This window comes from Barbatula barbatula (assembly GCF_947034865.1).
Source record: "Barbatula barbatula genome assembly, chromosome: 5".
Lineage (NCBI taxonomy): Eukaryota > Metazoa > Chordata > Actinopteri > Cypriniformes > Nemacheilidae > Barbatula > Barbatula barbatula.
In genome coordinates this window covers 17,230,251-17,257,426 of record NC_136769.1, presented here as the reverse complement: position 1 = coordinate 17,257,426, position 27,176 = coordinate 17,230,251, and the positions used below count along the sequence as shown (strand labels likewise).

General features: G+C 37.8%; 1 protein-coding gene across 1 annotated transcript; it reads left to right on the top strand.

The window, feature by feature from the left end:
• Positions 1–6,711: 6,711 nt before the first annotated feature.
• On the top strand, positions 6,712–26,569 carry mslna (mesothelin a). Its single transcript, XM_079456227.1, has 77 exons — positions 6,712–6,764; positions 6,952–7,015; positions 7,111–7,136; positions 7,516–7,537; positions 7,644–7,675; positions 7,768–7,878; positions 8,004–8,203; positions 8,309–8,403; positions 8,486–8,598; positions 8,685–8,834; positions 8,924–8,992; positions 9,121–9,335; positions 9,414–9,483; positions 9,792–9,932; positions 10,026–10,228; positions 11,031–11,134; positions 11,254–11,372; positions 11,499–11,675; positions 11,753–11,784; positions 11,866–11,963; positions 12,056–12,078; positions 12,181–12,202; positions 12,285–12,312; positions 12,402–12,498; positions 12,607–12,747; positions 12,828–13,039; positions 13,181–13,284; positions 13,512–13,630; positions 13,748–13,924; positions 14,002–14,033; positions 14,115–14,212; positions 14,305–14,327; positions 14,430–14,451; positions 14,534–14,561; positions 14,651–14,747; positions 14,856–14,996; positions 15,079–15,290; positions 15,432–15,535; positions 15,763–15,881; positions 15,999–16,175; positions 16,253–16,284; positions 16,366–16,463; positions 16,556–16,578; positions 16,681–16,702; positions 16,785–16,812; positions 16,902–16,998; positions 17,107–17,247; positions 17,338–17,549; positions 17,634–17,773; positions 18,522–18,640; positions 18,715–18,870; positions 18,948–19,156; positions 19,232–19,317; positions 19,436–19,566; positions 19,648–19,773; positions 19,856–20,046; positions 20,133–20,224; positions 20,349–20,482; positions 20,587–20,711; positions 20,795–20,912; positions 21,613–21,825; positions 21,966–22,133; positions 22,233–22,385; positions 22,473–22,522; positions 22,620–22,752; positions 22,858–22,940; positions 23,065–23,194; positions 23,281–23,471; positions 23,609–23,699; positions 23,787–23,910; positions 24,013–24,200; positions 24,286–24,441; positions 24,572–24,705; positions 24,853–24,998; positions 25,125–25,219; positions 25,297–25,510; positions 25,644–26,569. The coding sequence occupies exons 2-77, from the start codon at positions 6,976–6,978 to the stop codon at positions 25,724–25,726; spliced, it is 8,625 nt and encodes a 2,874-aa protein (XP_079312353.1). The 5' UTR covers positions 6,712–6,764; positions 6,952–6,975; the 3' UTR covers positions 25,727–26,569.
• Positions 26,570–27,176: the final 607 nt, after the last annotated feature.

Below are 27,176 nucleotides of genomic sequence, written 5' to 3'. Positions count from 1 at the left end.
GGTGTGAGTTGGTAATCATCATTCATTGTTGTAGGTTATCTGGGATGGAGATGCAAACCCTGTGGGGAGTTCAGTGTATTGGGTGAAGCTCTTTGTCTCTCAGGATGTGGTGCCCTTTTGGTGTGGACACCTTGGCACCAGCCTTACAATCTTGTTGTGACTAGCTTTACTGCTGATGTTGGGTATGTACGAGCATCCCTGGTCTATTGAACATAAGCTGCTCTTTGTTGATAATTTTGATCTGTTCTGGGAGCGACCGAGGCACTTCCGCCCCGACGGCCTGCATCCCAGCAGCATGGGAGCGGCTCTCCTGTCCGACAACATCTCGAAGGCGCTACGCACCTGTTGACTATGTCTCCCTCCGGTAAGTCTCCCTCAGGTAAGTCAAAACTTTAATCATAGTCTGTGCTCCTCAACTGCTATAAATGTTACTGTTTCCAAAAATATAGAGACCGTATGTGTCCCCCGAATAATACTACAAAGTAAATATTTTGGCAAATGTCAGAGAAAAAATCTGATCGTGATTAAACCTGAAGACAATGTAATAAACAACCAAAACCAATTCATAAAGTTCGGCCTACTTAATATGAGATCACTAAATTCAAAGGCAGTTATTGTAAATGAAATGATCACGGACAACATGATCATGGATAGTAGTCTGTCATTTGAGAACCAGGTCGCCAACACATGTAAAATTGAGTTCTTCCATCTTAAAAATATATCTAAACTAGATCATATGCTGTCACCATCAGATGCAGAGAAGCTTATTCATGCCTTTATGACATCAAGACTAGATTACTGTAATGCACTATTAGGTGATTGCCCTGCAGGCCTATTACAAAAACTCCAACTGGTCCAAAATGTGGTAGCTCGAGTTCTTACACGTACAAAAAAGTATGAGCATATTAGCCCGGTTCGGTCAACCTTGCACTGGTTACCTATAAAGCATCCCATCATCTGCTTTTATGCAGCCTGGAACGAGCTTCAGGTGGTGACGATCGGCAGGTGCGTGATGCTGATTGCCTTCGTTTCCATGGCGACTCTGATTGGTGGTGACACCTTGCTAGCTGCCAGTTAGCTGGAATATTAGCAAAAATGTAATTTCTGCAACGTGTCTTTTTCATTTTCAAATATTGTCTGTTTATTAAATGACAAATATTAAAATCTAAGTGACTCCAAGCTATTTTGTTGACAGTTTTATATGTATTACAGACTTGATGATTACATTTAAAACTTCCAAGGGTTGATTTTTTTATTTTGGACAGTCAAACACCTGTCACCCTGTCACCAGAAACACCCGTCTATACAATAGAAACGAATGTTAACCTTTGTGTGCATATTACGATTTTTCAGATTCTAGGTCATGGTCGTCATTTGTAAAATAAGGTTCAGCCAATTGTGTTCATCACAAGCGGATGACTCAAATGATCTATACATGACATGTTTTGATTTAAAAGTTGTATCTGCATGTCTTGTTCAACGGTGTCTCTATTCAATAACCCCACTAAACCGTGTACATGCGTCATCCCCTGACAGTCCTAACATTCCTTAGACAAACACAACAAGATGCACCTGTTTCTCATGTATTGCAGGTCAGTGTAATGTTGAAAAAGATGGTAAAGTGTAGTCTTAAACTTACAAAAAATATTTTGCTTTCAAGGTCTTCCAGGCATGTCTTTACATTTTAGATGTAGAGATAAAATGCCTCATAATCTAGTTACGGTAACGGGGTAGCCTACAGTATGATTCTGAATCCATTTTTGTTCTAAATCTGCATCTAATCAGTTTCTTGTGATTGAAATTATCTGATCCACAGTTAAGTAGATCTGTATGATGTTATCAAATCTACATTTTAACTTCTTTTTAGGTCTTGTAGAGAGAAAAGTGTCTTTTCACTGTGCAATGCAATGGTGCAGTGCTATTTTTAACATACTATAATGATCCTGTTTACTATCCCAACAGTTACCACATCCACATATTTTATAAACTTACTAGTGTTACTACTGCCATTTTTACAATAATGGTAATTATAATAATAATCCTTACTGGCTCCCACCGGCCATTATGAATACTTGGTTATGCCATACGGCCTTTCAAATGCTCCCTCTGTCTACCAAAACTGTATGCTTAATGTGATCAAAGGCAAGTTTATTTATATAGCACATTTCATACACAATGGTAATTCAAAGTGCTTTACATAGAAGAAATTAAAAATATCCATTTGATAGAAAAGTTAAGAAATAAGAAAAACCAGTTAAGAATAAAAAATATAATAAAATACAGTTTAGAATAGAAAATAAATAAAATAAAGCACAGCACAAACAGTCGGACGGTCAGAGGCACAGTGCACATTAATTAAATGCAAAGTTAAACAAATGTGTTTTGAGTCTGGATTTGAATGTGACTACTGTGGGAGCACATCTGATCTCTTCTGGAAGCTGGTTCCAGCTTCGGCTATCATAATAGCTAAATGCAGACTCTCCTTGCTTAGAGTGAACCCTTGGTATTTCTAGCTGCGATCCTAATGACCTGAGTGTTCTTTTGGGTCTATATTCAACTGCAATGTATTGAGGTCCTAGGCCATTGAATGATTTATATACCAGTAATAAAACTTTGAAATCTATCCTATATATAACTGGTAGCCAGTTTAAAGACCTGAGGACTGGTGTGATATGATCATATTTTCTGGTTCTGCTCTGTCTTATGGTCTTTTTGGGGAGGCCAGTTAGGAGACCATTACAATAATCCACCCTGCTGGTGATGAAAGCATGCACAAGTTTCTCTAAGTCTTGACTGGAAACAAAGCATCTAATTCTTTGAGTCACTACGTGTGGATCACTAGCCCATATACAAGGGTTCACCTCGTGAGGGGAAACTCGAATATACTGTGCTTAAATAATAAATAAAAGCTGCTCTGCCGGGCTCGTACCCCTAAGTGCTTCGTGATGGATGATATGGCATCCGCTGGCCTTTATTAGCAGGAAGCTCTGTGACCACGAGAGGAAATACAGTGCTTTCGACAGGCAGCTGCTGGGTCTTTTTCTCGCCACCCGTCATTTACCTTTCCTGTTGGCGGGAAGGTGTTACATAGCTTTCGTTGACCACAAACCGCTGATGTTTGCCATGGCCAAGTCTTCGGAACCATGGTCTGGTCGACATCAGCATCAGCACTTTGCCATCTCCGAGTTCACCACTGATGTTCAGCACTTTCCCGGCAAAGAAAATTTTGTTGCCAACTGCCTCTCCCAGGCGGTTGCTGGGTCCATCCACTCGGGCCTCGACTACGCTGCTATAGCTGAGGATCAGACCGCAGATTCTGAAGTGCAAGCCTACAGGACGGCACCTACAGCGCTGCTCCTGGAAGATGTGGTTTTTGACACGGCCACCACTACACTCCTCTGCGATGTCCCTACTGGCCAACCGCGGCCTATGGTACCTGCTGGCTGGAAGCGTAATGTTTTGACGCCATCCACGGCCTCTCCCACCCGGGGGTGAAGGCCTCTACTGAGCTGGTGGAGACTAAGTTTGTTTGGCCGGGCCTGAGGAGGGATGTAAGGGCCTGGGCTGCTGCCTGTGTGGTGTGCCAGCACACAAAGGTGACTCGTCATACTAACGCCACCTTGGCACCGTTCAAAGTGCTGGAGAGACTGTTTGATCATGTGAATGTGGACCTGGTGGGCCCACTTTCACCCTCCCGTGGTTACACCTACCCCTCACCATGGTGGACAGGACCACCAGGTGGCCTGAAGTGGTTCCACTGTCCTCCACTACATCAGCTGAAGTGGCTCGGGCATTCGTTATGGCTTGGGTGGCCCATTTTGGCACACCGTCAGACCTCTCCTCGGACCATGGTCCGCAGTTCACATCGGAACTTTGGACTGTGGTCGCTGAGGTCCTGGGGGTGAAAGTCCACAGCCTATATATCACAGATCAACGGACTTTGCGAGCGGTTTCATCTTAACATGAAGGCTGTGTTAAGGTCCAGCCTCACAGGCTGCGACTGGGCTGACCACCTCCCATGGGTTATGCTTGGCCTTCGCTCCGCTACCAAGGAAGATCTTCAAGCCTCATCGGCCAAGCTGGTGTATGGCCAGCCTCTGCGCGTCCCAGGGCAGTTTCTTCCAGATGTCTCGCCATGGCCTCCGCCAGTCCTATGTCCCCAAGGATTTGCCATCAGCCAAGTACGTCTTCATCCTAAAATGGGCCCTTCCATGTCCTGGTGGGAGGGTCTAAGAACTTTGTTGTGGATATGGGGGGTAGCCCTGAGCGGGGGGCTATAGACCATCTCATGTGGATATTGGCGAATTACTTTAGCTGGCCCAGCCCCCACAGCGAGGGCGCCTCCCTGCGGCATCCTCAGCCCCTTGCCCTTCCCTCTCCTGTTAAGCATAGCCGTTATGGCCGTTATGCCCCCCCCCCTTTACGTTGACTTTTCTTGGCACTGTTCTGTTTTGTACTCGGAATATAGCTCTTTGTTCAATTTGTGGTCCCTGTTCGGTCTGACCCTGTTTGTATGGGTGAATTCTGGGGGGGGGGGCTGTGTGGTGACCCTCAAGAAAGACTGAAAGAGACATTAACCAAGGGACTGTACTGTAGCAAAGTTCCATAGAAGGGAAGGAAGGAGAAGGGGACCGGCGAACATTTGAACAATAAAACTTTAATTAAATCAAATAAACATTAATGCCACCTCACGGTCGACTGCCGGCCATAAAACAAACACAAACTTAACACAATGTCCTCTCTCGTCAACAGTCCTGCCGGTCGTCCTTTTAAGCTCCAAATCTCTTCCTTGAGAGATGCGGAACCGGTGCGCATACAGCTGATGCACTTATCACTCACGCCACCGGCCCGCCTCATGGCTCCCGTCCCGACTTCCTCACCACATTTACCTTTTAAGGGTGGGATGTTGTGAGTTGTTGGTTCTGGGTTAACCGGTGTGTGGAAGTTTACTCTGACTCGCTGTTCATGAGATTTATTGTTTTAAGTGGAGAGTAAAGTTGACTTGACGCATCTCTGTCACTTCATTTATTGCACTCCACAATTGTAAATAACATGTAATTGCTCCGCCAATGGATTACTTGCCAATGAGATTGCACGTATCTACATTACTCCATATGTACAGTTACACAAGTGCACAAAATTGTTGTGGTGTTATATTTGACTTATCCTTCGGGGTTGCAACTTTGAGTGCATAACACAAGCTCTGGAAACAGGTTTAGTCTGTGTAATCATTGATTGTGTTAAGAGGATCTTGCTTGTCTTTTTTTGTCGTAACATAACATTATTTTAAATGGCTCCAAGTAACATGTGACAAACGTGTTCAATTAGTAAACACATTTTAAGAATGTACAGCTCCAGTACATAACATTTAACATACCTTTGATCTAGATTTTATGTCTTTGTGATGTAGCTGAACAAATATTTTTTTCCTGTTCTCAGTAATGGGGCGGGCAGATGCACAGATAAAACTCATTCTTTTCTCATCTTTGTGCAGAATCGCACAAACATACTAGTATTACTGAAACTATTAGGAAGATTCATCGGATCATCTCTGACCGAAGCTGTACGTTTTGACTTTCTTTGGAATGTAGTGCTTATTTAACTGATTATAGTTTTTCTTCTGTTGCCCTGAAAAGGCACCTCTTCTTTGATCATATTTTTTAATTGATGACAGTGATCTCAACAACACACCAAAATATGTTAATGTATTTTAACTATTAAAAAAAACATTGCATTTATGTATCTCTTTCTACCCACAATGTAACAAATAAAGATGCAATGTAACACAGATGCTGGATGCTATACAAATTTTCTGATCTTCCCTATATTCAATTCAATTCTTTATGACTTGTTTCTTTTCAATCTCACGTTATACCATACTTGATACACACTGTGTGATTAAGGAGACTATTTGTTTAACTTTTCATGTTATGTTTTATGTTCAAAATACCACAAATACTGTATATTCTTATATATAATTTAAGTGTGCAAAGATCACACTGATCGTGTGAAACACATGCGATCACACACGAAAAACATGTGAATGATGCTGATAAACTTATTTACATGTACATTTACATTTAGTCATTTGGCAGACGCTTTTATCCAAAGCGATTTACAGATGAGGAAACATTGGAAGCAATTATAACAACATGCTCCCCACAACCCTTCACAGGACAAGCAGCATTTAATCTAAGAATATATGGAACCGAAATTAATAATAAAGAGAAAATAATAATTTCAACATTAAATAAAGTACAAATAAAAAGTTTAATTAAAATAGCATTACATATTCTAATATAAAAAATAACAAAAAAAATAATTTCGTTCACCAAATAACCCAGCAAATGAACATTTTTACATTATAAACTAAACAATGTGATGATGCTCTGGTAAAAACATTAAGTGACCTAAAGTCACCAGTCTTACAAAGATTTAGAAATGTAGAAAATATATTTTACTGGACAAAGATGATTAATGTTGAAGCAAAAAGGAAACTTGCAGTTGTACATACTGTATTTGAGAGCTGACTATCAGAAAACAGAAAGTTAAACTGACCATTCCTGTTCCCACTCTTTTGTTTCACCTTTTACGCTATATCATTTTTGTTGTTGGTCTTGTTTTTTATGACTGCTGTGGGTTAGGATTAAGCATTTTGTTGGCCCACACCCCTCTGAAAGCTTATTTAACAGTGTGAACCTGCTGAACATTGGGTTGACTGACTGACACACACACACACACACACACAGATACTCCTCTGACTGGTAAGTGCTTATACTTTTCTTGAGTGCCTGTGTTTGGGATAACATTAATCAAATTATGAAAGGTTTAAATTTAATTGGGACAATGATTCAAATGTGTCACATTTTAAATGGTAATTTATCATCACTTTTTTGACCCCATGCAAATAAAGTTTGTTAGAAATTATTCCATTCAATTGTGTCTTGCTAGGATCAGGGGTGTTGAAGTGTGAAAATGAGTCACTTTCAGTTTAGTCTCATCCTATTTGGATTTGGTGAGTGGTGGGATTATTTTCTATACCTGTGATTTCTTTATTGCCATAATAATTTTTAGAAAGACTGTTGATTATATTATTTGTTTGTTTTTTAGGCTTTATCACATTGACAACCAGCCAGGTATTAAGTCCTTTCCAAACAGTATATTTTTATAGATTTAGCTTTAAAATCATTTGTTCATTCAAGGATTTTTTTTTACAATGGTGGATTGTACACTGTAAAAAAATGTTACCTGGCTGCATTAAAATGTCGGGTCATTCAATTTAAAAGTATTAGTTACCTAAAGAATTTCATGCAACTTGTTGTATTAATATTTTTATGTTGGATTCATTATGAATCAGCCAGGTTCCTTTTTTTTAAGTTGAACCAACAATCTTTTTTAGTGTAATGATGAAAAATTTGTCCTTTTTGTAGGCTGACAAAAATAACTTGTTTAATAATACATTTACCAATATGTTTTTAATTTATAAATGTTGTGGCATATTTTCAACATTTTCAGTGTCTGTTTGGATCACAAAACGGTGAGGGCTTTTTCTCACATCGTCATCTCTTTATGTCTAGTTGCGCTTGTGAAACACACCTAACAGGTTTATGAATATTTCCATTAATTTCATGTTATTTTTACAGGCATAATTTCCAACAACGGTTCATGCGCTTCAGTACGTGTTTATAAATTTGCCATCATTTTTGCCATTAGACTTGTTTTACTTTTACGTGATCTACCCTAACTAATCCCTGATTTTCTTTACAGTACTCAGATAGTATACTGAATTCAACCCTCACATGTTCTGGGATTTCGTTCAACAACGTCAATGGTTTCAAGGGATTTACCGATGCTGCCTTTGATCTGTACTCTTTACTGGTACAGTAAATTTTAATATCATTTTCGTGTCAGAACCCTGGATTATTAAAGGAAGTCAATAGAACATTTTCATCTTAATCCCTTTTTACGATTTATCCCTTCATCCCTTTTAATGATCCAAACAGAGATCCAAGTTTGACGCTAGTGTGGTCGCCAGCTTCATCAACAGCAGGGATGGAAACCAAACTTCTGCTTCTCTGAGTGATGCTAAATTTGCAAGGCTTTGGTTCCAGCTGAAGCTCAGTCCGTATCTCTCGTCCTTGTCTAAAGAAACCCTCTCCTGTCTGAGTCAAAGCAACCTGACCTGCCAGAGCTTCCAAGCACTGTATGTATTTACGTCATATACTGTACTTTATATACAAAAGCATGAATCGTATGAGCATTATATGCGTACAGCAGATTGAGAGAATTGAAACATACTTTTTTCCAGGGTTGAAGAGCTAGACAAGCTTATTGGCCCTGAAAGAAAGAAGATGGTCTATCAGTACTTTATAAAAGCATTTCTGTCAAGAACTGCTGAGGACGGTAATCAATTTTGTCCATTAGCTCTTTCTGTCATTTTTTTGGTTCGACCTTTTGAGCTTATGTTCAGTTTTTGCCTTTAAAGCGGCCTGTGTCAAGAATGTTACTGATCAGGATTGGCTTAGGCTGAACTTCCAAACATTCTCTAGTAGCGCAACCCTTGAGGATTTCAAAACTCTGAAGTCAAACTTTACTGGGGTAAGAGGAGGACAAAGCATTTTACAGTTTGATATTACACAAGCCAACAGTCAGACTTATTCTTAAATGTTGTTGCCTTTTTGCAGGTGGCTGTCATAAATCAGCTCTCTCCAGAGCAGAGAGCCGAGCTGATGTTTAATCTTCTGCAATCTGGTACTTTAGACAATGCTACTGTCAATCAGTTGCTCCAAAGTTTCCAGCTGGGCATGACAGTTGATATCACACAGGGAAACACAGTAAGATCTGTTATGGTTAGATCTGGATTTCATTTCTTCGTGATGTAGCTGAACAAGATCAATCTTGTACTTTTCTCATCTTTGTGCAGAATCTCACAGCGTTTCTGACTTTACTGAAACCAATGGGAATATTCATCAGAACATCTATAACCAAACTTGTATGTGATTTATTTGTGAATTTCAGTGCCTTTTCTGTGCATTTATTCTATTTCATTGAAAAATAAAATAAAACAATAATGTTTGTATTTATGAAAAATGACATTGCTTTTGTGTTTCTTTTTCTCAGACAAATACATCCAATATCCCTTCCAATGTAACACAGCTGCTAAACTGGATGTTGAGCTCTCTTCCTCTAAACCAATCCCTGTCCTTGGAAAACATAACAAGGGCTTTTAACAGCAGCAACATTGATGATTGGGTGAAGTATGTGGTAACTCCTGTGGTGCAGAAATATAGAAACCAAACTTCAGACATCACCTCAGATATTGTCAGAATTGTCTTGTGAGTAGAACATATTATATTACATGTTTCTATACCCTACAGTAATGCAACTAATTCTGATCTTTATGTTTTGTTCAGTGCCATGGACCCTCAGTCCGCAGATCCTGTGGAAATCTGTGGAGTCACCAGTAATAAGAGTTTATGTCCTGTGAGTGTCACCTTTCAATCCCGCACATTACAAACCGCCATCCAGCTCCAACAATACACTTGACATACCAAACATCTTAAGAATGTGGTTTTGTTCTTTGTTCAACAAAAACTGGAACAACTTGTACAAGTAAATTATATCCCGACATCAGTTTTCTACAAATCCCTCCCTTGTTGTTTTGTTACTACTGCCAAAAGCGACTGTAATTTTTTTTGACATGACCCGTAACATATTTAGTTCAACCCAATATGACCATTTTGATGTTTTAGACCCTTTGTAATGTTTCATATTGTAATGCTTATTCCCAGATTACACAGACAGCGGATAGTGTGGCGAAAGTAATCAAATGTGTTGCTTCTTCAAATTTAAACATAACTGAGGGAAACCTGCAACTTCTGATCACAGCACTCACCAACCAGCTGCGGACATTTGCCAATCAATCTACAGCGGTAAAAAATTTGAATAAAGCCAAATGGCTTCAACTTTAAGTGGTAATCTAAGAATGCCTTTGCAAAATACACATCAATCTTTTTTTGTTGTAGAATTCAAGCTCAGCTCAGAGCAATCTCACAGCTCTGTTCGGGGAGCTTCCGGCAGAAAGTCTTTCCAGTGGAAATCTTGCTGATGTGGAATACACAAAATTCTGGTTTCAAACTAAGATGGTACCTTTACTACCCACAGTCAATGGGGAATTGCTGTCCTGTTTGAGCAGACGGGACTTCAGCTGTCAAGCATACAGGGAGATGTATGTTGTCATGTATTCGGCTGATATATGAACATCATTGATTATTACAATCTCATACTTTTGTCCTTAAGTCATACATTCATCTACCGTCTGAAGGTTGATTTTACCTCCTGATCATGTTCTGTCCTCAAAGCACCATAGTATATACTGCAAAAAACATTTTCTGGCAGCTGGGGCACCAGAAAGATACAGTCAGATAAGAGCTTGTTCACACATAATATACATGTTTTTTATGTTTTCTTGCAAATTTGCAGTCTTTTTTGTAATATTAAGTTTTTTTCCGTATTTCAAAAATATGCAAAAACATCTTTAAGGAAAAAACGGTTCAATTCTGTACTCTTACAGTTTTTGTTACAGTATAGGTGGTTTCATCATTGAAAATCAGGGAAATATTTCTATGAATATAATAGTGATCAATAAGAAATCAACAAGACAAGAATAGAAGTTATAGTTTAAATGTTCACTGTAAAAAAACTGTACTTTACCTGTAATTTAGGAAAAACTCTAGTTTTATTTTATAGACTTTACACACATGAAATTTTCAGTTACACAATAAACTGCAAGTAAAATGAATGAAGAACAATTCTTTTTACAGAAAATGTTATTTTAGTTTTTTTTCTGACGCCCCAGCTTCTGGTATTTTTACAGTGTTGTTTATACTAAATTCTTATTAAATCAGGAAATGTATCAACAGTTAACATGTTAAAATGAACCATTTTCATTGTTGTATGTTGCTGAACATCTAAAAGGAAATATAAAATGTGATGTATGGTTCCTTGAACATCTTTTTTTATTTCGGCAGTATTTCTGGGTTGAATAACAATGCTGGACTGATGGTCAGTCCTACTCAACGTCTTGTCTACACTAACTTCATTCAACAATTCCTGTCACGCCGACAAAACACAAGTACATCATACACATGTTTTCCACATTCGTAGCTATAGCTATATATTGACTTAAGGTCACATCATAAGTCATACAAGTACACGACCTATCTTAAATGTCAACCAATTGTTCTGTTTCAGGTGTTGACTGCACATTGCCATTTACCAACAGTACAGACTTCATTCAGCAGAACTTTGGTATCTTTTCTACATTAGCAAAACTTCAAGATTTCTACAATTTGAAAAGCAATTTCTCAGCCGTGAGTCAAAATAATTATCAATGCTAAATGCATAAATGCTGACCCAATATAGTAGCTTAACATTTCAAGCATATGCATGATTGTATATTTGTGTAAACTTAGAGCGTCTTTCATTTTTATTTTCAGCTGGACGCTCTTAATGTTCTCTCAAGCGAACAACTGAATGAACTGGTGTTCACACCTCCTGCTAGAGAAGGAGACAGAAATGAAATCCTCAGAAGAGTCTTTGATTTCCTTCTTCAAGCACCTAACAGGGACAAACTAAATAACTTCCTCCCCTCTCTTCAGACTCGGGCACGCAGGGTAAAATATCAGTTTTGTTCAACTGTTATCCCTCTTGTTCCAGTAAAACAAGGCAGTAAACTTTTTTTGTCCTGCAGGCAAACTTCAGTTGTGAAAATTACAGAAACATGTAAGTGGCCTTTTCAAAATAACTAAAACAAACAGAGTTCAGGTTTCTTTAAATTCAAGATTTTCTTTGTCTGTGAATCAGCATTGATAGGGTGGACCAGACATTATCACCTCTTCTTCCTAACCAAACTGAAGCTCTGCTGACATACAGAGATTCTCTGCTGATGATTCCTCCTGATGGTAAGACACCATCTTGAGATGCAACTGTGTTCTCAAATAAATTCTTTACAACAAAGTTATTCAATCCAAAATTTTGTCGTATTTCCCTCTAGAGTGCATAGACAGATCTGGCCCAGTAAGTATTTAGAAACAAAACTTAATGTGTTCTCGTTTAACATCATTTATTTCTGTTTTATTATATATTGATGTTTTAATATTTCTTTCACGTTTCTTGCAGTGTGTATCAACTCCAGTAAATGGTAAATTATTTTATTTATGTTGATGATTTTAAATGATCATGTTATTGAGTTCTCTAAAACTCTCTGTCTTCTCTTCATTTAGAAACTGCCATCTGTGCGAATGTCAGCAGGTGAGATGTTCTCTCTGATCTCATTCACAACACTGAAGACACAAATTGAGTTTATAATAAACTGAGTTTTATGTCGTTCTGGCCTACAGCTCTGCTTTGGACCAGTTCTTGAATACATCTGTGAATGCAGCAGGCTCTCAGACTCTTTGCAACTTCACCGTCTCTCAGTTTGCCTGTCTGCCGACGGTAAGATCACATAACAGAAACACTCTTTTGGTCTTTGTGTCTTGTTATTTTCATCTCTGTATGTGTATCATTGTTTTGTTTTGGACACGGGTACTTTTGTGTCGTCAGGTTTCACGGTTAACTCCTCAACAAGTGGCTGAAATGTTGGCCTGCAAACTCTCCAGCAATGTGACAAAAGAAACATGGAAGCTTTTCTTCAGCCGAGTCAACACACAGCTTGATGAAGCACTGCTGAGATTTTCCAGGATGGTATGATACTCATGAGGAATATGTACCCATATATGAATTTGGTCAATGAAAACTGAAACATATATATATAAATATTTCAGCCATACAGTCCCAGCAACGTCTCCTTGTCTGATGTTCTGGATGTGATAGTCGATGTCAGGATCGATCGCTTAAGTCCCCAGAGACTGAGAGATGCTGCGTTCATTGGCACATGGTTCCAGGGGAGACTAAAACCATTTTTACCATCACTATCTCAGAGATCTCTGTCCTGTCTCAGCACCAAAAACCTGAGCTGTGAAAGTTATCGTAACATGTAAGTTTAACTTTATTGGGTTATGGGAAGTAATAGGGTAAGCTTACAAAAATGAAGTTTCATTTTGTGGAGTCTAATAGATATGTAACATGTCGTGTTGAAATCATGCATTACTGTCTCTAACTCTTTTACTTTTTATAGTTTTGTGGAGCTAAATAATAAAACTGGACCGATGGGCAATTCGAGTCTGAGTCTTGTGTACACTAATTTCATTCGTCCATTCCTGTCGCATCGACAGAACTCAGGTAGATGTTCTTGTTTGATCATTTTTGCAAATGATGTTGCTTTTCTCTCTAATATGTTTTAAATGTTCCCATTACATTCATTATAGAGCTACACAGATTAAAGGCTACTTTGTGGTTCTTGCGTTAGTCACGTGATGGCATACAACTCTTCAGTTCACTTTATTTGAATGTCAAACAATTCAGAAGTATTATAAAGTCCTTTTTGGTTTGTTGTTGTTCTGTTTCAGGTGTTGACTGCACATTGCCATTTACCAACAGTACGGACTTCATTCAGCAGAACTTTGGTATCTTCTCTACTTTAGCAACACTTCAAGATTTCCAGAATTTGAAAAGCAATTTCTCAGCCGTGAGTCAATAGACAATCAGTTTAAAATAAAATTTTGCCTTCATGCATTTAAAATCTGAAAATAATCTGAAGCATTTGAGTGGAAATCTATGTAAGTAAAGTTTCTCTCATTTTCAGCTGGACGCTCTTAATGTTCTCTCAAGCGAACAACTGAATGAACTGGTGTTCACACCTCCTGCTAGAGAAGGAGACAGAAATGAAATCCTCAGAAGAGTCTTTGAGTTCCTTCTTCAAGCACCTAACAGGGACAAACTAAATGACTTCCTCCCCTCTCTTCAGACTCGGGCACGCAGGGTAAAATATCAGTTCTGTTCAACTGTTATCCCTCTTGTTCCAGTAAAACAAGGCAGTAAACTTTTTTTGTCCTGCAGGCAAACTTCAGTTGTGAAAATTACAGAAACATGTAAGTGGCCTTTTCAAAATAACTAAAACAAACAGAGTTCAGGTTTCTTTAAATTCAAGATTTTCTTTGTCTGTGAATCAGCGTTGATAGGGTGGACCAGACATTATCACCTCTTCTTCCTAACCAAACTGAAGCTCTACTGACATACAGAGATTCTCTGCTGATGATTCCTCCTGATGGTAAGACACCATCTTGAGATGCAACTGTGTTCTCAAATAAATTCTTTACAACAAAGTTATTCAATCCAAAATTTTGTCGTATTTCCCTCTAGAGTGCATAGACAGATCTGGCCCAGTAAGTATTTAGAAACAAAACTTAATGTGTTCTCGTTTAACATCATTTATTTCTGTTTTATTATATATTGATGTTTTAATATTTCTTTCACGTTTCTTGCAGTGTGTATCAACTCCAGTAAATGGTAAATTATTTTATTTATGTTGATGATTTTAAATGATCATGTTATTGAGTTCTCTAAAACTCTCTGTCTTCTCTTCATTTAGAAACTGCCATCTGTGCGAATGTCAGCAGGTGAGATGTTCTCTCTGATCTCATTCACAACACTGAAGACACAAATTGAGTTTATAATAAACTGAGTTTTATGTCGTTCTGGCCTACAGCTCTGCTTTGGACCAGTTCTTGAATACATCTGTGAATGCAGCAGGCTCTCAGACTCTTTGCAACTTCACCGTCTCTCAGTTTGCCTGTCTGCCGACGGTAAGATCACATAACAGAAACACTCTTTTGGTCTTTGTGTCTTGTTATTTTCATCTCTGTATGTGTATCATTGTTTTGTTTTGGACACGGGTACTTTTGTGTCGTCAGGTTTCACGGTTAACTCCTCAACAAGTGGCTGAAATGTTGGCCTGCAAACTCTCCAGCAATGTGACAAAAGAAACATGGAAGCTTTTCTTCAGCCGAGTCAACACACAGCTTGATGAAGCACTGCTGAGATTTTCCAGGATGGTATGATACTCATGAGGAATATGTACCCATATATGAATTTGGTCAATGAAAACTGAAACATATATATATATAAATATTTCAGCCATACAGTCCCAGCAACGTCTCCTTGTCTGATGTTCTGGATGTGATAGTCGATGTCAGGATCGATCGCTTAAGTCCCCAGAGACTGAGAGATGCTGCGTTCATTGGCACATGGTTCCAGGGGAGACTAAAACCATTTTTACCATCACTATCTCAGAGATCTCTGTCCTGTCTCAGCACCAAAAACCTGAGCTGTGAAAGTTATCGTAACATGTAAGTTTAACTTTATTGGGTTATGGGAAGTAATAGGGTAAGCTTACAAAAATGAAGTTTCATTTTGTGGAGTCTAATAGATATGTAACATGTCATGTTGAAATCATGCATTACTGTCTCTAACTCTTTTACTTTTTATAGTTTTGTGGAGCTAAATAATAAAACTGGACCGATGGGCAATTCGAGTCTGAGTCTTGTGTACACTAATTTCATTCGTCCATTCCTGTATCATCGACAGAACTCAGGTAGATGTTCTTGTTTGATCATTTTTGCAAATTATGTTGCTTTTCTCTCTAATATGTTTTAAATGTTCCCATTACATTCATTATAGAGCTACACAGATTAAAGGCTACTTTGTGGTTCTTGCGTTAGTCACGTGATGGCATACAACTCTTCAGTTCACTTTATTTGAATGTCAAACAATTCAGAAGTATTATAAAGTCCTTTTTGGTTTGTTGTTGTTCTGTTTCAGGTGTTGACTGCACATTGCCATTTACCAACAGTACGGACTTCATTCAGCAGAACTTTGGTATCTTCTCTACTTTAGCAACACTTCAAGATTTCCAGAATTTGAAAAGCAATTTCCAAGCCGTGAGTCAATAGACAATCAGTTTAAAATAAAATTTTGCCTTCATGCATTTAAAGTCTGAAAATAATCTGAAGCATTTCAGTGGAAATCTATGTAAGTAAAGTTTCTCTCAATTTCAGCTGGACGCTCTTAATGTTCTCTCAAGCGAACAACTGAATGAACTGGTGTTCACACCTCCTGCTAGAGAAGGAGACAGAAATGAAATCCTCAGAAGAGTCTTTGATTTCCTTCTTCAAGCACCTAACAGGGACAAACTAAATAACTTCCTCCCCTCTCTTCAGACTCGGGCACGCAGGGTAAAATATCAGTTTTGTTCAACTGTTATCCCTCTTGTTCCAGTAAAACAAGGCAGTAAACTTTTTTTGTCCTGCAGGCAAACTTCAGTTGTGAAAATTACAGAAACATGTAAGTGGCCTTTTCAAAATAACTAAAACAAACAGAGTTCAGGTTTCTTTAAATTCAAGATTTTCTTTGTCTGTGAATCAGCGTTGATAGGGTGGACCAGACATTATCACCTCTTCTTCCTAACCAAACTGAAGCTCTGCTGACATACAGAGATTCTCTGCTGATGATTCCTCCTGATGGTAAGACACCATCTTGAGATGCAACTGTGTTCTCAAATAAATTCTTTACAACAAAGTTATTCAATCCAAAATTCTGTCGTATTTCCCTCTAGAGTGCATAGACAGATCTGGCCCAGTAAGTATTTAGAAACAAAACTAAATGTGTTCTCGTTTAACATCATTTATTTCTGTTTTATTATATATTGATGTTTTAATATTTCTTTCACGTTTCTTGCAGTGTGTATCAACTCCAGTAAATGGTAAATTATTTTATTTATGTTGATGATTTTAAATGATGATGTTATTGAGTTCTCTAAAACTCTCTGTCTTCTCTTCATTTAGAAACTGCCATCTGTGCGAATGTCAGCAGGTGAGATGTTCTCTCTGATCTCATTCACAACACTGAAGACACAAATTGAGTTTATAATAAACTGAGTTTTATGTCGTTCTGGCCTACAGCTCTGCTTTGGACCAGTTCTTGAATACATCTGTGAATGCAACAGGCTCTCAGACTCTTTGCAACTTCACCGTCTCTCAGTTTGCCTGTCTGCCGACGGTAAGATCACATAACAGAAACACTCTTTTGGTCTTTGTGTCTTGTTATTTTCATCTCTGTATGTGTATCATTGTTTTGTTTTGGACACGGGTACTTTTGTGTCGTCAGGTTTCACGGTTAACTCCTCAACAAGTGGCTGAAATTTTGGCCTGCAAACTCTCCAGCAATGTGACAAAAGAAACATGGAAGCTTTTCTTCAGCCGAGTCAACACACAGCTTGATGAAGCACTGCTGAGATTTTCCAACACTGTATGATACTCGCACGTAAAAAATTTTTATATGATACAATATTACAAATTTATTTGTCTTTGATGTTATGTTTAATGGTGTAATACTCAGACTCCCAGTCCCAGCAACGTCTCCTTGTCTGATGTTCTGGATGTGATAGTCGATGTCAGGATCGATCGCTTAAGTCCCCAGAGACTGAGAGATGCTGCGTTCATTGGCACATGGTTCCAGGGGAGACTAAAACCATTTTTACCATCACTATCTCAGAGATCTCTGTCCTGTCTCAGCACCAAAAACTTATCTTGTGACACTTTTCGCAGAATGTAGGTTGATCTGTTGTTAACATTTGCATGCAGTTTAGCAGCTGATAAAATGAAATGTAAAATATGGGGTGTGATATTTTTCAGTTTTGAGGCATTTGTGAATGCAGTTCCACAAGATGGACAAGATGTTTGCAAAACACGGCAGGCCACTCCTGTGACCCAAAGACAAGATTTAATCTTCACAGAATTCATTAATGCATTCCTGTCTCGCAATAACACTGACGGTGAGTTTGAAATCATTTGTTGATCCGGGGCAAAGTTTATTTTGTGTAGTGACCTATATAAATGTAAATTGGGGCCTTACAATGTCATCAACGACTAAAAACATAAAATATTTGAAAATTCAAAATGTTGCCCGGAAATAAAACACTGAAACTAAAAGGAATTCATTTTATATAACAACATAAAATAATAATAATTGTATCAAATAAAATTATAAAACTACTTAACAAAACTAATTTATAGAAATAGAAAATAGAAACTATTTAAAAAACGAAATAAACCAAACTAAAAGTAAACTTAAATAAATTCATCTTACAGAGCAACATAAAAATAAACAATTAAAGACGTATTATAGTGTTACGTGTACCAACATAACATATGAGGGTACTTTGATGTCATCTGGCTGTCGTTTTTTGTTGCGCAGCATAAAGTCGAACATGCTTTAAAATAACTGCTGGTTCAGGCTCGTAGCTTGGCTCTCTGTATGCCGTCCCGCACCATTTCAGGTGCTCAGTCTAAAGGAAGCACATTTTTATGCTATTGGGTTCAGACAGAAAAGACGGACATACCCTATCGGCCAGCCGAAACATTACAAACCATTACCATTCACCATTCGTAATCAGTACCAAGTAACAAGTCCAAAACTTAAATAAACATGCAAGGTATAGTTTATTATTATAATAGTGAAAAATGACTTGCTTGACTAGTTTAATGAATTGCTCTGTAAATATTCCTCTGGACTCTCCACAGATCCCAGGTGTCTTAGAGATACAGCCAACGTCACACAGTGGCTTGTAAGAAACTTGGGGGTGTTTTCACAGTCAGCTCCTCTAAAGACACTTCAGACACTTAACAGAAACTTTACAGCGGTGAGTGTTAAAAATAATACTTCATTAAATAATACGGCAAAAAATTCTCTTTTGACTTTGTTTTTTTGTGATAGGTGGAGGTCCTGCCTCTTTTGTCTTTGAAACAACTATCCGAGTTTGCTGCCAGTCCTGGATCCCTGATGGATCCTCCAGGTGTCAACAATGTAATGAAGTATGTTAAAGATTGCCAGTTGGGCACTTTCTTTGACAGCTTTTCCCCAGCAGTGCAGGTAAGAACAAGTCAGGCATTAATATAGACTTAATCATCATATATTTTGACAATCATTTGAATTTTTATTTTCTTCAGGACGTCCCTCTCACACAAGACGTAAAAGCCGCCCTGATCAGACAGATATTTGATCGAGCTAACCTGTCTAATGCAAACACCAGTAATGATGAGTTTGGCAAGTGGATCAACGTTAGAATAAAGCCTCTGCTCACCAACCTTACAGACAGCCTGGTCACTCCATTTTTTGAAATCCTCAGCACAAGGGACTGCAATATCTCTCAAATTACGTAAGACCTGTGAATATTCATAGACAATGACTGTACATGAACACTGTCGTTTAATTTACACTTTTTCATTTACAGAGTGAGGCTGCTAGATACTGTCCGACCTTCCATGCCAAATAATACCAAGAATGCAATCTACAATAACATTCTAAAGTCTATCAGAGGTATGTGGTAGTCAGAGAAATCAAATCCACTATCATCAAAATAAATCAAAAACAACTTTTTTGAAGCAAGTAAAATTATCTCATTTTATACATAATGAGACTTCTGGTTTTTTTGCAGGCCCACAGCCTCTGAGATGCTACAGTAACAACAGCTTCGTCACATTCATAAATGAAAGCCTGCTAGGGTTTGGGCCACCTCTGAATCTGACCACCCTCCTCTCTTTGGTCCCGCCACCTCGGAAAATAGACGCAAGTTTTATAATCAGCTTTATAGCATTAATTATATTCTCAATGTAGATGTGAACTGACGTTGGTTTTCACGTATTTCAGATTGTAAACTCTATATCTCCTTCTGAGCTGGGTACCTACCTCTCACAGCCAGATGTGGTGGACAGTGATACAGAAATCTGTTTCATTTTCAAAAACATGGTCAAAACCCCAGAGTTTTTGGAAAATGTAAGTTCTGCTTTTGGATCTGTAATAGCTGTTGGCACATAAACAAAACTTTTATTTAGTTATAATTCTTTTCTTTTCACAGGTAGAGGTACCGGATCCTGTGAAACGTTCAATCCTGCCCTGCGTCTGGCCTTTGGCATTAACAAGTGACAATCAGACCGACATTGACTTGTGGTTTGACCGTCGATTGAAGGTCTATTTGAAGTTCTTGAACACTGCTGTACTTGGATCAAACAACACCCTGAATGCATCGTGCTCGTCATACAGAAAAATGTGAGTGTTTTTAAGCTGTAAACATAATAACGCTCAGAACTTTGGAAATGAAATTATTTTCCAACGTACGTTCTTTCTTCTTTTAGGGTCAATGTCTTGGGCAGCAAATCTTTTAATGCTTCTCAGCTTTCCAGTGCGGATATATACAACACAACCATTAAGACGTATCTTAAAACAGGTGAAATGGCTTTTTCACTTGGTGAACAAAAGAATTGTATGATTTCAATGATGTCCAGTATGCAAGAACTACATTTTCTAGTGATAATATATAATGTTGATATATATTTGTACTCAATTTTTAGATTCTAATCCAAAATGTTTCAACGTCAGTGACACAAGATTTAACTCAACCGCATGGTTTGTCAATTTCATCGGTGTTAACTTCATCAGCTTCATGAGTATTGATGATCTGTACTCTTTCGGTCCCGAGAGCACAGTACGACTTCAACAATATCATATTTACCTCATTACAACATATTTTCTTTGCCATTCAAATCCTAATATGACAAATCTGCTCACATCTCCATTTGTCTCTTGCAGATTAAAATGTTTAGTGTGGATCCTGAAAACATCCGGATGTTCAATCAATCTGGAATCCCGAAGAAAGTGTTAAATCGCTACACCGAGCTCATCTTTCTGCAAAACCCCAGCTTTGATCTGTTTTTGTATGTTTGAACAGAAAAGCAGAAGAAAATGCATTCCCTGGGTTCATGTAGCAAAAATTTACCCATTTTCTGTATTTCACTAGCTTGCCATCGGCGTTGCAGTGTGATGCCCCGGTATCAGTCTTCACTAAACTAAATGAGAATCAGACTAATGTAATTCTCGGAAACTTTAAAACATCTTGCTCCGACGTAGATCCTCAAGTAAGTAATACTTAGTTTCAGGAATTTGACCTCAGTTCAAAGCATTTTGGGATTATGTAGATTACGGCAACAAACAAAAAATGACAATTTAGTTGCATTGTTGGATAAAACTTTGCACAAATTTATTTCTGAATGGATGGGAACATGCGAAATATTTGTCTTATAGCAAAACTGTGTCTGTTTTAAATTTCTTCTTATCCTTTTTACGAGTTATGTCGCGAGGGGTCGGGCCTATCAGGGACTCGTCTTTGCCCCTCCCCTCCAGCAACACGTTGCTGAAAAGATTTCAATCTGCCTCCATTTTTTTAACATTGCCAACCATCCAATTAGTTCCCAATGGATGAAATGAAGTCCCGCCGCATTTCTTCTCATTTCAGAAGCCGTTTCATTCGGCTATGTCACAATTGAGAAAAAAAGCAAGCACTTTGGTCTCGTGCAAGCTTTAAGCGACATTTCTGCTTTTTTAAATCAAATAGTAACCAGATGAAATTATTTTTGGTAATCAACATTACCCCAGGTATATTGAATGACGTATATACATTTTCTCAGTGGTTAGTTTGGTTTGGTTGAAGCTAGTAACTTTGTATTAGCACCTTATGTACTATTGCTCTTTTATGACATAGCCCAAACTCTTTGTAAGTCCCTTTGGATAAAAGTGTCTGCTAAATGACTAAATGTAACTGTCTAATAACGTTTTCAGATATCTACTGCTCTTGTTGGAAAAATAACAAAAATAGATGCAAGTGCTATTCAAAACCTGGGACAAGAAAGTGTCGGTCTAACCACTGTGCAAATAAACAAAGCATCTCCGTCAGATCTGATCAGTGGTCTCTCAACACTGGGCAATGTGACCGGCTGGAGCTTTGGACAAGCCCAGGCCATTATAACAGTGCTTCTGAGTGGAAACTTTAAGGTAAACTTAAAGTCGAATCATGTTAACATGAAGTCTATAGCTCTACCTTGCACATTGGAGTCAATAGTTTGCGGGGAACACTTGACTGAATTTAGAAGCTGTACTGTTCGACCTACGGAGAATGTTTTTTTTTTGTGCAGCTCAACAATATCAGTTTGCTGAGTCTCGGGTCTCTGATTGGAGGACTCCCTTCAGAAAACCTGGTCACTATTGCTCCAGAACAAATTCTTCAAACATCTCGTAATCCAGTGTTTGTCAAAAACATACTGGCCGCCCCAGAGATTATTCAGATGACCTTTGTGAACCAGGTACTTTGTCAACATGACATATTTTCAGTGTTACCGTATGTATCATTTCAATACAATAAACAAACAGTTTAGAGTTAACCATTTAATTGTCTTTTCCAGCTAGTCCGAGTCAACACGCAACTATCTGCTCTAATGTTAAATGTTCCCAGTGAGATGGCCTTTCAAATTCCCAGAAACCTTCTGGTTATTCCCGCCACAGCAGACGTAGCTGTTTTGAAACAATTTAACGATAAAAAGTGGAAACCTGAACAGGTACTGTGGCTAAAGTACACTGCATAAAGAAAACATGCATGCAAATACATTTTCTTTTAAACATTTTTTACTGTGAATTCTTTATAGGCTGCTCTGTTCTTCGATTCTGTCGCTAACGCGTTTAGTAATCCTGACGAGTAAGTGTTTCTGCAAACGGATTTTGAAATCTCTGATGTGAAAATGCATTATGATTAGCAATGTAAGAATTAATGGTGTACTGTGAATGGTCTGCAGTCTGTCAGTGGATGTATTGCAAGGATTCACATGCTCCCGAGTGCAAAAATTCACTCAAACTAAAACCAAGGGCCTGATTAATGCCTGCCGACGGAGACCAGGCAGAACCAATGTCAAACTGAGTGAGTCTCAGGTAAAAAAAAAATCCCCAAATCTGTTTTCTTTTATTTTGAATGATGACAGAACTATCAATTTACCAAATAAACTCCATTAAATTATATTTTTCATTTTCTTCTAGCTGACATGCATGTATAACGTAATCAGAGATAATTCGCCATTGGATTTTGTTAGCTATCCAAAAGAAATGTTGCTGTACTACAAGTAAGAGTTATTCATAATCTTTTTTAAACCATGTCTACACATTTTATATAAAGCTTTAGGCTAACAGATAATAGTTGTGTTCAAGCAACAGATTGTAAAACATTTAGTTTGCTGTCGTTCTCAGTTACGAAACAATCCCAAAAAGCGACTGTACGTCATATTTTACTGAGGTTGGCTCAGCCGATTTCTCAGTCCTGTCAAGTGAACTGCAAGGGAAACGCAACATTCTGTGGAATAATGCTCAAGGCTGCCTTGTAAGTAGTATCAGACAGTTAAGAACAATTTGAGATTATTATTTCATATTAGATTTAATATTTACGTGTGCATTATTTTCTTAAAGAACATTGTTGGAAATAACATCAAGAAGAAGGATTTGGCAGTGCTGGGCAATTTGGCATGCGTTTTAGACAAAGACTACATTGAGAATTCCGACACGGATATCCTAGAGAACTTGAAGAACTGCAAAGATCTCTCAGATGCCCAGACGGGAGCCATGGAAACAGTTCTCATGACGGGAAAGTCAAAATACGGGTAAGTTATTCTAATAGAATTTGGTTTTGTAGAATTTTTCTTTTTATTGCAGTCTGTTCTTGTATAGACGCTTGTTGAGCATTTCAGTTTGATACAAAAACTGAATTCTTACAAATTCTTACAATTGCATTTCGCAGACTACCAGGCAAATGGAATCAGAAAACACTTGACGATCTGGGAATTCTTCCTTTGTATTTCTCCAAGTCTTTTTGGGGATCATTCCAGCAGGTACTGTAAACATGCAAACATTCATGGTTTGACCACACAGAAAATGTTTTTCTGATCCTTTCTGCATGCCACTCTTGCTTTAAACAGAACGATTTAAGCAAGTTCCTGAAAAGCTTCTTGAAATCACTGCGTACCAATAAAACCCCAAAAGTCCTAATGAAGAAATTGTTTCGCGCTCTCGTTGTAACAACACCACTGGCCAACAGAGCAGGTATACAGTCTCTTCTCATCTTTGAATCCACAGGGTTCTTTGTGTTATTGTTTCTTCATACTCCGCTAAAATACTAAGAAATTTTGTAACTTGCATTTTCAGAGCCAGTCTGCACTAAGGGCAACATCACCGGTGTTGAGATCAGCAATGATGCCTTCCCCCTTGGATATGATGTTACACAGTTCAAGGCTTGCCTGAGTGCCGATGTAGTGAGGGACAACCTTGCTAGCCTGTGTGAAAAAATATATGATGATACCTTCCAGAGAGTCATTTTGGACAAACTCAAGGAGGTAATTTGGAAAATACTAAGGTTTGGTGAAATCTTATAACGTGATATCCAGGATAGATTTAATGTTGCATGCTCTAATCCATCAGATATCACCAAGTGGCCTTTCGGAGAGTCAGGTCACTGTACTGGGCCAGGTGTCTAGAGTTGCAACAACGGATGAAATTAATAAATGGAACATCACAAAATCTGACACATTGGGTGCATTGATGAACTTGAATGATGGCGAATGGACCTCTCCACAGGTGCAGATTTTCATCGTATTGACGATCGAATCTATAATTTTCTTGTCTAGTTTTCATATGCATACTGTACCTCACTTGGAGGTGCCAATGAAAATTTTGTTTTATGTTGCCACTGGAATTTGTCTTTCAGACTAAAGAAATCATCAAAAAGTACCTAAGCGCTAACAATACTCTGACTTCAACTGAGCTGAATATAGTGAAAGGAACAAATCTTTGCTCTCTGAACACCAGCACCTTGGAAACAATATCATCTGAAAGCATCAAGTAAGTCAAATTATGTGTCTATGAAACCACATTCAGGTTATAAACACATGAGAGTGAATATGTGACACAACTAATCCTTTAACAAGATTTTTCTTTATATATAAACCCTCATTATCTGTAAATTCACATCTTTTTTCTCAAAAACAGGGGGGCTGAGTCCTTGGATGTGTCAAAATGCTCTTCTGATGACAAAAAGGTGTTCTTCTCCCGAGCTAACACAGCTTTCCCTATTGTGTCCGCCAGTCGGGATAGTGACATCCTTTCGAAGTATCAGCTTATTGAGTCCTATCTCGGTAAGGGACAGCTTAAAATATACACCTTCATGTGTACGAAGTGTCACTTTTGTTACATAAGCAATGGTTTGTACATGCTGACAGAAATTGAGTTCACATAAGCATTATCCGCTTCTGTGTTTGCAGGGGGTGCGGATGTAACGTACATCAGGAATTTAACATCTTTAAACGTCAGTATGAGCTTGGTCACTTTTATGAAACTGGATGGAGGCGTTGTCAAGGTGAGCACAGAAAGACATTACACATCATGCCATTTATTGTATTCATTCCTCATTTTATCTGACATGACGCATTACAGAATCTCACCGTGTCTGAAGTTGTTGGGCTTCTCGGTTCTAATGTGCGGGATCTAAAAACATATGAAAATCAAACGCTCGTGCGCAGCTGGATCTCAGTGCAGCTGCAGTCGGACCTGGATAAACTGAATTTCAATCTGACTGGAGGCAAAACAAACCCAACTCCATCAACTGTTACAAATGCTTCAACTGTTAAAATCACTAATGGAGCTTCAGGTAGGGTCTCACACACATGATATAAGACGGAAAACATGGTCCATGCATGCCTTCCACCGAGTTTTGGATAAGATTTTAAATTCTGCTGTTATAAGAACTCAATAACCTTTTTGTTGGTCTTTTGTTTTCGTAGGAATCAGAGCCAACGAATGGTCATTCTCATTCACCATTCTTCTGCTCCTTTTTACAATCATCAAAGTGGACATATTACCATAATGCAAATGAAAAACGACTTTATTTGTCTATAATTACTCATTCTGTTTGATTAATATTGGTCCCATTCTATAAAGGGATAAACTGTCTTCCATCTTTGTTATTTAGAATGTTTCATTTTTACTCCTTTATATTATATAATATCAGTAATAGTTATAACTGCATATTTGACATCTATTAAATCAGAAATATTGCACTTATAACATCTCAGAGGAAGGTATATGTAGCACTTTGATTTAAAGAATAATGTGGATGTTTTACTTATTTGAATATGTTGGACAAATGAATTATGCTATCAACACACCGTATTTTGGAACTACATTTGGAGGTTTTATACTACTAAAAAACTTCTCAAACTTTAAAAATGTTATAAGAATAATCTTTGGTTGATCTCGTATGTATAATGTTCTATGATTGGTACATGTTTATTTGTGATGATGATCATATCTGATAATGTGAAATGTAATCTATAGTACAGAAACAAATAAAAGGTAATCCATGAAGAACAAAAATACTGTTGTCATTTTGAAAAAATCATCAAACTATTGTTTATTTTAGTTAATTTGAAGTTTAATGACATACAGTAAGTGAATGTTCTTAAGGAAAGTAGCTCATTCTTGCAGATGTTCACAAATGGTTCATCATTATTTTAAGGATTTAAATGATTGAATGGTTGGCATGATTATATTGCAAAACTGCTGACACACTTCCATTTGTTATTCCATTAACAATGACTGCGATGACATATTTATATTTAAGGTCAGATATTGATTTTCAGAGTATTAATTAAATATACATTTATTTTATGTTGTTTTTGAAATAAACTATAAACTATGTGTTGTACGTACATACAGTAATTTCATTTTATTTATCACAAAGTGGTACAAGAAGGTGGTTATGATGGTATAGGCTTTGAAAGTGGCATGACCGATTCTCATTCATTCAGTTTGATCATTCTATCAGAAAGCACGATTTTGGTATGATAGCCTATAGTAGGCCAAAGAAAAGAAAAGGTTTTTGTTGTCCATAAATGCAATTTAAGCAACAAATGGCAAGGATAGAAATGTGATATTGTTGGTGCTGCATAAACAGTTGCTAATTGCTTTTTTGCATAAAGTGGAGGCCAGTGGATGGTGTAAATCTGATGTGTACAGAGCACAGTTAATGGGACCAGGTTGTAGACCAACATCCAGTGTTTTTCATGGTAAGAGTTAGTGTAAGAAATACTCACTTGTGCATAACATATACTGTACAGCAGGAAGCTCTAAAACTCCATAATAATAATTTTTCCGAGCAAAATTTGTTTAATATTTTGAGATCTATTTTATAATATGTTGGTTCGTTTATGACTGTTTGTGCTTTCCTAATGGTTCAATATATGTAGCAGTGATGTTTTAGTTTTATATTTTAAGGTGGAAGTTAGGAGAAATCCGATTTAAATGCACAAGGTCTC

Bases quoted from the DNA above. Each gene is read 5' to 3' on its own strand.
- mslna (XM_079456227.1), top strand. From the start codon at position 6,976: ATGAGTCACTTTCAGTTTAGTCTCATCCTATTTGGATTTG. The intron at 8,993-9,120 runs GTATGTGATTTA...TCTTTTTCTCAG, and splicing joins GAACATCTATAACCAAACTT to ACAAATACATCCAATATCCC. The intron at 16,703-16,784 runs GTAAATTATTTT...CTCTTCATTTAG, and splicing joins TGTATCAACTCCAGTAAATG to AAACTGCCATCTGTGCGAAT.